At 37.9% G+C, this 10,370-nt stretch overlaps 1 protein-coding gene across 1 annotated transcript; it reads right to left on the bottom strand.

Annotated features, from left to right (window-relative positions):
- Positions 1-9,038: 9,038 nt before the first annotated feature.
- Positions 9,039-10,370, bottom strand: LOC110780723 (F-box/kelch-repeat protein At3g06240). Its single transcript, XM_021985055.2, has one exon. It carries the CDS (start codon positions 10,338-10,340, stop codon positions 9,198-9,200), a length of 1,143 nt encoding a protein of 380 aa, XP_021840747.1. The 5' UTR covers positions 10,341-10,370; the 3' UTR covers positions 9,039-9,197.

Genomic DNA, 10,370 nt, shown 5'->3' with positions numbered 1-10,370 from the left:
TTATCCGTTATTGAATTCAATTGGAAAAGGTCATCCTATGTCCTAGTGCTACAATGATTTTTGTTAATTTAATATATGATTTGATAATCACAAAGATAAATAAATGATATATCTCCTATGATCGAGACTGTCATACGCATAAGATTGATGATTGTATCACTAAAAAATGTACTCCGTACGATATAATGACATGGTGTAACTATTCCCTCCGTTTCACAATGATGTTCCAAATTTTGACACTATTCACAGTTAAAAAAATCTTCTAAATTGTTTTCAATATATAAGAAAAAACATATTTATGTGGGGTTTTGTTTGAACGTCTCATTTAAAAATGTCAAAATTTATAAATTTTATTAATGTATAATTGAAGATAAAAATGATATAAAATGTACATTGACATTTAACAAACATGAAAAAAAATAGAAACTAGAACATCATTATGGAACGGCGGGAGTATTTGATTAGAGAATATAACTATTTGATTTATTATAAATATTTAACATTACTATTTCATCATAAATGTATAACTATTTGATTAAAATGTATAACTATCTGGTAAGAATTTGATTTATACATAAAACTATATACTCTGTATAAGAATTTGTGTAAATACAATCCGAGAGTACCCGATCCTTATAACCGCTGAAAGCAAGCATTGTTTTGGATCGACCTAGGATTTGAGTCGTGAAACAACTACCCAACTCTAGCCTCTAGTAGATGGGTTATTGCACATTAATTAGTTGGGAATTTCTGTAGGACAACGAAGACTTAGGTGATGTTTGGTTGATATAAAATATCATAGGAAGTATGACTTCTTAGGAAGTTGAAGATGGTAGGATTATTTGGTTGACAAAAATATGAGAAGTCACACTTTCTAGGAAGTTTCACTTCCTACAAAATGGAAGAAGTTGTTTATCTAGGTTCCCCTAGATAAGTGGAACTTCCCATGAGAATTTTATTTCTCATGTTTAACCAAACAATATCATTTACTTCCTAGGAAATGCTTATACATGGGAAAACTTCTTCCTAGGAAATTTTACTTCCCACGATAAACCAAAGGACCCCTTAATCAATACCATTGTTCATTATTTTTATTAATTGGGATTGGCGTGAGTGGTTAAGGGTCTCGAGTTCAAACCTTGGGTATGAAAAAAATCACAGCTGAGAGAAACGCTACATTCAATGTACTCATGCAAACTCCTGCGAAATATTAGTCCAGTCACCAAAAGCGGTGAAAAATTTCCGCTAGTAGAACAAAAATAAAAATTCATAACTTTTTGAATGGGCCAAAGGTCAGTATACTCATAACTGTCATAATAAGTCGTAGTTTGATGATTGATAAACCATGTAAACTTTATCCACTCCAGATTATAAACAATGACATAATATAACAAAATTAACAAAATAACAGCCCAACGTAATTGATAGAATGTCTTTGTCAATAGTCGTCACTTAATTTTATCCACTTGTTGTCACACATTAGTTTAGCCTGCAACTTGCGAAGATAACAAACCAGAATCTCTAATCTTTCTCCTTCCTCCGCCTTATTTTCCACTAACTTGACATATCATTTACTTAAATCTCTCATTTTTCTTCTATAAACTTGACTCAAGATCGTTAATTTCTCTTACCTACTTTTTATACTTTTATATATACTCAACTTTAAATTCACCTTCAAACACAATTATTAATTTTAACAAACATATAAATATGAAATTAAATTAACATTACATCATGCAAAACTAAAAATAAAAATAAAAAATTAAGATGCATTGCATGCGTGGCAGGGTGGCAGCACCACATGAAACCAAAAAACATAAATATGTATGCATGCAGCAGGTAACAAAATGCAAGTTGCGCTTCAGTCAGGTAACAAAATAATTATTTTAGCAAATATTAGCTTAATACTCCGTATGCAAACAGGTAACAAATGCAAGTTGCGCTTCAGTCAGGCCCCACATCCCATTTTAATGAACTTGACCTTGGGTCACATATACGACCCGGGTCAAGTTAATAAAATTTTGACACTTGTACACTGTCAACATTGTAATTATTTTGTCCTGCCAATTATCACTTGACCCAAACTACACGTCAAGGTTGTGTGTGCTCTTAAACTCTATCCCTGCATATGAGTAGTCCAGAACGCTATAGTCATGAGACACAACGGCGGAACCAGGATTAAAGAATGACATGTTATAATTTTCCGCGTACTCCTGACTAGAAGATTCACATAATACGTGGTTTTTCTTTTAACTTTTAGTTCTTGTAATGTTGGTATCATGGTATGTCCTTCCTCGTGAAGTTATCTTTATACATATCCAAGTCATGTCGCTTGTCCATGATTTAAAATTTGGTAGTCCCTTCAATTTAGTCTATGTAAAAGAAATAACCCGAACCTTAAAATTATACGAAGTATATTAATATTCTACGTCTAAATTAAGTACGTGGTATATAACTATATATAACCATACGAAAAAATTGTATACGAGTATCATAAAACTATTCGTTTTTTAGGTGTTGCAGTACAAAGTTGAAAATTTTATTTAAATAAATAAATGAAATAGAGAAGGAAAAAGCAAGGGGTTCTAATATCGATTAGAGATGGGCATGGTTCTAGGACCCTACGCATGCCCTTTTGGACCTACCCTATTTTAAACACATTTTTCTTATTGTCGTATGGTTACGTTTTAAGATGAAACTCTCTTACGTGTTGTAAATTTGAAAATCTCCAAAATTTTAAGAAAAAACAAACTGATTTTACGTTGTTCAATAACAAAATGTTTGCTACATCCATAAACATAGTAAGATGAACCGGTAAAGTATATATTGTTGATCTTGAGGAAGGGGGTTTCTATTCGACACCCTAATCCGTTAAAACGCCCCAATTTTTTGCGTGAAAGTCAATCCTACCCTTTAAAATCAAATTCACCCCCCTCCCTCATCACCATTTCCTCCTTCTCTGCTCTTTCCCTCCCTCCCTCCCTCCCTTCTTCTTATGGCAGCCCTAGCAGTTGCGCCGGCACCACCTCACCCGAACTCCGGTCGGGTTTATTCAACCTTCTTCTCGCCACCCACCACATCTTTCTCGCCGCCCACCTTCTTCAGCCAAACTTTGTTTTGTCCTGCAAACCCGAATGGAGATGCCTCACAACACTCCCCTCTTGCTCGCACCATAGTCGCCGGAGCACTCCCCTCTCGCCAGATCTACACTTCCCTCTCGTCGGCGCTGCGCGACCCGCTCGCCACACTGCACTCCCCTCTCGCCGACAAAGCACTCCCCTGTTTCGCGGCTAAGGTCGAAGTTTCAAACCCAAATCTCACCGCCCACGACTCTGATTCTCGCCGGTGAAGGTGTCAACGTCAATGGCTCCAAAGAAGAGGCCTACGTCGACTCCGTTGTCTCCTCCATTCTCGTCAAAGCAGAAGGTAATTAATTTATTTTTTAAGTAAATGCAATTTGGTTTGCACAAGAATTGCGTGCCCTACCATGTCCGCCGCGCACAGCTTGTGCGCCGGTGACATGTGGGTCGTGCAGTTCTGGTGCACGACTCCCATGTCACCGGCACACAAGCTATGCACGACAGACATTGAAGGGACGCAATTCGTGTGCGCGGGCGGGGAAAGCAGGTTTGATTTTTTTTTTTTTTAAGTTTTTTTTTTTAATAATTATTGTTGTATTATTTCTGTTTATATTATTTAATTTTTGTTGATTTTATTATTTTCGATTTTATTTTTAATATATTATATTTTGTTTTTATTTTAATTGTTCAATATAATTATTTTAGTTGATTATAATTTATTATGTCCCCCCTACTTGTTCATTTTATGCGCGGAGGTATTCTCTCATTTGATTCAAATGGAGGCGAATAGGGGTTACCTACGGGGAATACGTGTATGTAGAGGGGCACCGGAGGTGACACATCTTCTTTTTGCGGACGATAGCATCTTATTCTGTAGGGCCGAAGAGAGAGACGCACAAGCCATTCGAAGGGTTCTCGACCAATATAGCATGGCCTCGGGGCAAGAGATAAACTTCGCAAAGTCGGAAGTGTCAATAAGTGCAAATATGGGGCACGAGAAGAGAGTAGAGCTGGCGGAATTGCTGGGTACGTGTCAAGTTGGTTCATGATCATGGAAAGTATTTAGGGATGCCTACGGGTGTCGGAAGAGCAAAATCTCGGGCTTTCAATTTTTTGAAAGAACGTGTGTGGAAAAGGTTGAAGGGTTGGAAACAAAAACTCTTATCGTTCGCGGGTCGGGAAGTCCTCCTCAAGGCGGTTGTCCAAGCAATCCCTACCTATATAATGAGTTTGTTTCGCCTCCCAGTAGGCCTTTGCCAAGATATTCAAAAAATGATGGCTCGATTTTGGTGGGGTGGGAAGGAAGACACTAGGAAGATCGCGTGGGTCTCGTGGGACAGATTATGTTCCAAGAAGATTAGTGGAGGTATGGGATACAGGCGGCTCAGGGACTTTAATGAAGCCCTTCTTGCTAAACAGGCGTGGAGGATCATGAACATGCCCGACCTACTTTCCTCACGATTGCTTCGAGAAAAATACTTCCCGGATTCGAAGTTCCTTAATGCAAGTGTGGGATGCAGACCGAGTTATGTATGGAGAAGCATATAGACTAGAAAATGGGTACTAGAAAAAGGATGTAAATGGGTAATAGGTGATGGAGAAAAGGTTCGAATATGGGAGGACCCATGGCTTTGTAGACCTCCCTCTTACCGTGTTATCTCCAAGAGAAAAGAGACGTGTGAGTGTGAGAAGGTGGCCGAGTTGATAAACGCAGAAAGTGGTTGCTGGAATGACGAGATAGTAAAAGCATGCTTCCTCCCATTTGAAGCGGAGGAGGTGTTGTCCATACCCCTCTTCAATTCCCTTGGGTGACGAATTTGTTTGGAGTTACGACAAATCAGGTGAGTACACTGTTAAGTCAGGGTACAATTTTATTAATTTCTACAGGGGAGTTCAAGGAGATGGGGAACAGGCGTCTGAAGAATCGAAACTGTGGCATTGGATATGGGGTTTACAAGTTCCGCCTAAGATCTGTGTGTTCATGTGGAGGCTTTGCAGTGGGGCATTACCTACAGCGGTTGGACTGCATAGAAGGATAGAAGCAATCTCACCTTATTGCAGTAGGTGCGGGTGCGAGGAGGAATCAAGCTTACATGCGGTGTGGGGGTGCAAGAAAATTGCAGGGGTATGGGAATTGGAGGAGACGAGTTGCATGTGGGACTGCCCGAAGGGGGGAAAGGTATGCGATTGGGCAGGGTGGTGGCTATCAAAATTACAAAGGGAGGATGCTAATAAGGTTGCTACAATAACGTGGTCCTGCTGGAACGAGAGAAACGCAGTATATAATGGAAGCCAGGCACGACTCCCAGAAGAGATAGTAGCAGCTGCTATCTCCTTATACGTAGCCTATAATGCAGCAAAAGAGGGGGAGGAGGGGGGTGGGAAAGGTAAACAAGCAACGGTAGGGACGCAGAGGGGGACAAGTAGGCGTGAAGAAGCTGTATGGAAACCACCAGAAAGGGGTACTTTGAAGGTTAACGCGGATGGAGCCTTATTTAAAGATATAGGGGTGGGGCTTGGGGTGATTATCCGTGATGAGGGTGGTCGAGTTGTGCGAGCCGCTTGTTTACAAACAAAGCAAAGGTGGGATGTGGCTGTTATAGAGGCAAAAGCGATAGTTCTTGGTCTTAAGCTAGCTGCGCAAAGCAATGCCACAAAGGTCGAGGTAGAGTGTGATAATATGCAGGTAGTAGGCTTGATCCAAGGTGCAAGTAAAGATGGATCCCAGCTGGGAATGATTATTCGAGAAATAATCTCTTTAGTAAGTTGTTTCGATTGTGTTAAGTTTTCTCATGTTTTTAGAGAGGCCAATTTAGCGGCTCATACTATGGCTCACCTTAGCCCACTTGAATTTAATATTCGAGTGTGGATAGGGGGTTGTCCAAGTATTTTAGATGATGTAATTGCGTCGGATTTTTGCTTAATGAATAATAACAACTAGCGGTACCGCCCGTTTTCCCTCAAAAAAAAAAAAATTATTATGTTAACAAAAAACCGAATATAATCCGCATATATATTTTAAGCGAAAAAATTATAAATGTTAATTTTCCGGCCAAAGCCGAGATACCAGGCTGGAGGGGGAGAGGGGGTTGAGAGCGTGGCGAGGAAGAACCGGAGAGGTGAGGAGAAAAGGGTAAAAAAAATGCATGGAGGGGGTAAGTTTTTATAAGGGCAATTTTGTACTTTCACTACCAATAGTAGGACGATTTTAACGTGGGCGGGCCTCAAATAACGATACACTTGAAGAAAGCATATTACGATACAATAGTTAGACAATACAGATACAGATACAGAATAAGTCCCAAAATTGACTCAAGCCAAAACCTTAACCGTAGCCCAATGTAACAATTAACAAATACCGTAAGTAAACCGTAACTGTAGCTTGTTCTTCAGGAATGAAGATAATAAGAATATGACACATTCACACTTGTGCTTGGCGGGAAGAATCAAGAATGTCAAGTCAAGTACGTATGAACGTTTGATCTCAAAATAGATGTGATTGTATAAACTAAACAACTATTGAGTACTCTTTAATTAACATTAATTTTTACTAATTAATATTTTCTCTCCTACAATCTTTATTTTTCTGCATTACTATGTGTTACCTTAAAATAAAAAAATAAAAAAAATTATATTAGCGTCATTTTATAGGTATCACAGGGCCTCCTAATTCTCAGAGTCGGCCCTACTTTGTGTTCATTTTTTATAGGCCGTAGCCTGTAGACCAGTTGAAGACAATGCCCACAATGCGCGGATATACATCGTGAATATTGACCACGCGAGACACGTCCCACAATGAAGATGGGGTCGTTTTTTCGCATATTTGATAATGTGTGGAAACACACATATCAACTAAAAGACAAACAGCAAAAAGACAAAAAAGGAAGTACCATTCATGTAAAAAATTATCATTCTGTAAAAAAAAAGTACCATTTGTGTTTAGAAAAGTACCATTTAATTATTATTTTTTGTCCTTTTTCCTATTTTGTTTTTTGTTCTGATATGTATTTGCCCATACATATCTGATATGTATTTGTACTTCCTCAAGATTAAATACTACTCCCTCCGTCCCGGATACTTGACCTGTTTTCCTTATCGGGCCGTCCCTTAATACTTGACCTGTTTCTAAAAATGGAAATATTCTAACAATATTATATTATTTCTCACTCCACCTCTATTAACCCACCTACCCCCTACTCCATACAAAAAATAATTAAAAATTCAACCCCTACTCTCCCCCAACCCCACCTCTTAACCCACCTCCCATTAACTATATTAAAATAATACCCACTATCAACTACTCCCTCCATTCCTTTTTGTTGTTCCCATTTCCTTTTTTGGCATTTCTTTTTGTTGTACCCATACTGAATCTTTACTATTTTTAGCCATAGTTTTTTTACCAAATTACCCTAAGATTCCCCATTATTTACCAAAAAACCCTAAGATTCTACCTTTTTTCCAACCTAAATTTCACTACTTTTCTTATTTTATTCATTCCCTCTTCCCAATTCACCCACCCTCCCAACCGTCCCTATCTTCATCTCTCTCTTCTTTTCTCGGACCTCCTTCACTTTTCTCTCTCTCCTCGTTGCTCCTCTCACTCTCTTTCTCTCCTCCTTCATCCTCTCACTTTTCTGTCAAGAACATATCAGTATATCACTTCCTTCACTTTTCTCTCTCTCTCTCCTCGTCCCTCCTCTCACTTTTCTGTCAAGAACACTAAAATGTTCTTCATTTTCCATCTTCCCCTCACGTTTTTTCTCTCTCCTCCAAAATCTCTCTGTTCTTAATTAAGATATGTAGGTGAAATTCTAGATCGTCGTCGCCGCCACCGCCACCACACCTCCGCCACCACTAACACCCTCCGAAAAAAGCTGTAGAATACATATTATGGCTTTAGATGGTGAAAATCGACCATGAAAACTCTAGATCTAGAGTTTTCATGGTCGAATTTGACCTCTAAATCTTCAAAATCGTGATATTGAGATCATGTTGGTATGAATTTATTTTTGTGTTCTTATTTCGAATTTTTTGGATTGATTTTTGACGATTTTCTGGGTTAGTTTTTGTTTAATTTTTGGGTTGTTTTTGGTCGGGATTTTTGGTTGATTTTTTTTGAATTTTTGAATTTGATTTTGGTGGAATTTTGGGTTGAATTTTGTTGATTTTTTGGGTTGATTTTGGTCGAATTTTTGGGATGATTTTTGTCGATTTTCTGGGTTGATTTTTGGTGAATTTTTGGGTTGATTTTGGTCGAATTTCTTGTCGAATTTTTGGGTTGATTTGGTCAAATTTTTGCCTTGATCTTGGTCGATTTTTTGGTTGATTTTTTCTGAATTTTTTGGTCGATTTTTTGGTTTGAATTTTCTGGGTATGTCGATTTTCTGGGTTTGACGATTTTTTGGGGTTTTTGGTTGATTTTTTGGTTTGTCGATTTTCTGGGTTTTTTTTGGTTAATTTTCTGGATTTTTTCTTGATTTTTTTTTGTTGATTTTTTTTTTTGATTTTTCTGGTTTGAATTTTTGTTAATTTTCTGGTTAATCTGATATTTTTTGTTATTAATAATAACATATCTCCCATTTATCTTATTTTTTAAAATATTTTTTCTCTCTCCACTTTATTTTAAATAATCTCTTACACCCAATCATTATTCTTACACCCAATCATTACTCATATCCCAATACAACCAAAGATTCCAATTTTCTTAAAACCACCCAACATTCTTTAGGGGAACAACAAAAAGGAATGGAGGGAGTACTACCTATTAAATTAAATAAGTCAATTCAAGTTCCTTAAACTCTGTGCCGGTCAAACCGGGTCGAGTATTCCGGGACGGAGGGAGTAAATGAATTCCTGATGTTAACTTTTTGGTGTCATCTGTGAAATATCAATATTACCCTGTTTTTTTTTTTTTTTTTAATATTCCTGAGTATATTGTTGTATGCAGCACATGAAACATACCAAAGCATATTTAATTAGTGGAATAGTGTGATATGTGGTGCATAAATAAAACATTACAAGTTTCTTAGAGCAACAACTATCATCAAGAAACTGGGCAATAAGAAGTTCAACAATCATGTAAAAAAATACTTCAACTTAAGCATCAAATACATACTACTATGGAGTACTCCGTACTACTTGACTAGTGCAATGAGGCGAGATAAGAGTCTCCATGAAGCTCCCACCAATGCCATAATCATCTGGAATGCCATCAACTACAATATCCTTAAAAGTTTCTTGTTCAAAATCATACATCTTCAATTCATCATCCATCTCCAGAACCAATTGTTTCCTCTCCAACAAACATATAGGCCTAAAAAATGACCCAAATTCATCATTGAATGTGATTCTAGTCCAACATTCCTTGCCATTTTTTTCTTCCATCATCCCAACAAACATATCGTCACATGTGTCTGTAACACTTTCTGGGTAAAAACAAAGACACCCTCCAAGTGCCACCAGGTTCTCAAGCTGCGCCTTAGATACAGAGTCTGTTGAGTCGTCGTTCCTAATAGTATCATCATAACCAGACAATGTTAGATCATTAAACTCCTCTTCTTCTAAATCAAATGCTGCAATTGTCTCCTCTGTATCAACCAACCAATACATATACCCATCAACGAAAACCAATGAATCGCCCACTTCATGTCTAAATGGACAATTTTCAACTCTTTTCCAACTATCATTTCTAACTGAATAAATGTTAACAAACATCATATCATCACTTCCATAATAAGAAATTACAATTACCTTATAATCATCACTAATCGAGTCATACCCGATTCCCCATCTAAGAGGACGAACAACATCAAGGGAGCTTGGCAATTCCTTAAACTCCCTTGTTGTTGGATTTATTAACACCAACTTGTCTTCTTCATCTTTAATTATGACCAACCCATCACAAGAACCCATTTGAATCGAGGACGAGGACGAGGACGAACGAAAACGGTGATTACCAAATGTGAGCTTGGTTGCAGAAATTGTGATTTCATTGACCTGGTGCTGGGCATTTTTAATCTGGACGGAATACAGCGACCCAGAATCACGGCAAACAAGGATTATTGCTGATTCTTGTTCAATTTGGATATGTTTGATTCGTTTGAGGTGGGTTTTGGTGAAATAGGGTTGGGAAAGAAGAGATTTCCATGCCTTTGATGCGCACCGAAATCGACCAATGGATTTTGCAGGTAGTCTTGAGAGTAAGCCAACTAATATATCTTCTGGAACCCTATCCTCTTGATCTACCCTTTTGGCAAACATTGTGTAAAATACTTGGCTAAGACTCCTTGC

Source organism: Spinacia oleracea, chromosome 1, assembly GCF_020520425.1.
Source record: "Spinacia oleracea cultivar Varoflay chromosome 1, BTI_SOV_V1, whole genome shotgun sequence".
Taxonomy (NCBI): Eukaryota; Viridiplantae; Streptophyta; class Magnoliopsida; order Caryophyllales; family Amaranthaceae; genus Spinacia; species Spinacia oleracea.
This window is presented reverse-complemented; position numbering and strand designations above follow the sequence as displayed.

Coding starts and splice junctions, on each gene's coding strand:
- LOC110780723 (XM_021985055.2), bottom strand. CDS start 10,340: ATGTTTGCCAAAAGGGTAGATCAAGAGGATAGGGTTCCAGAAGATATA.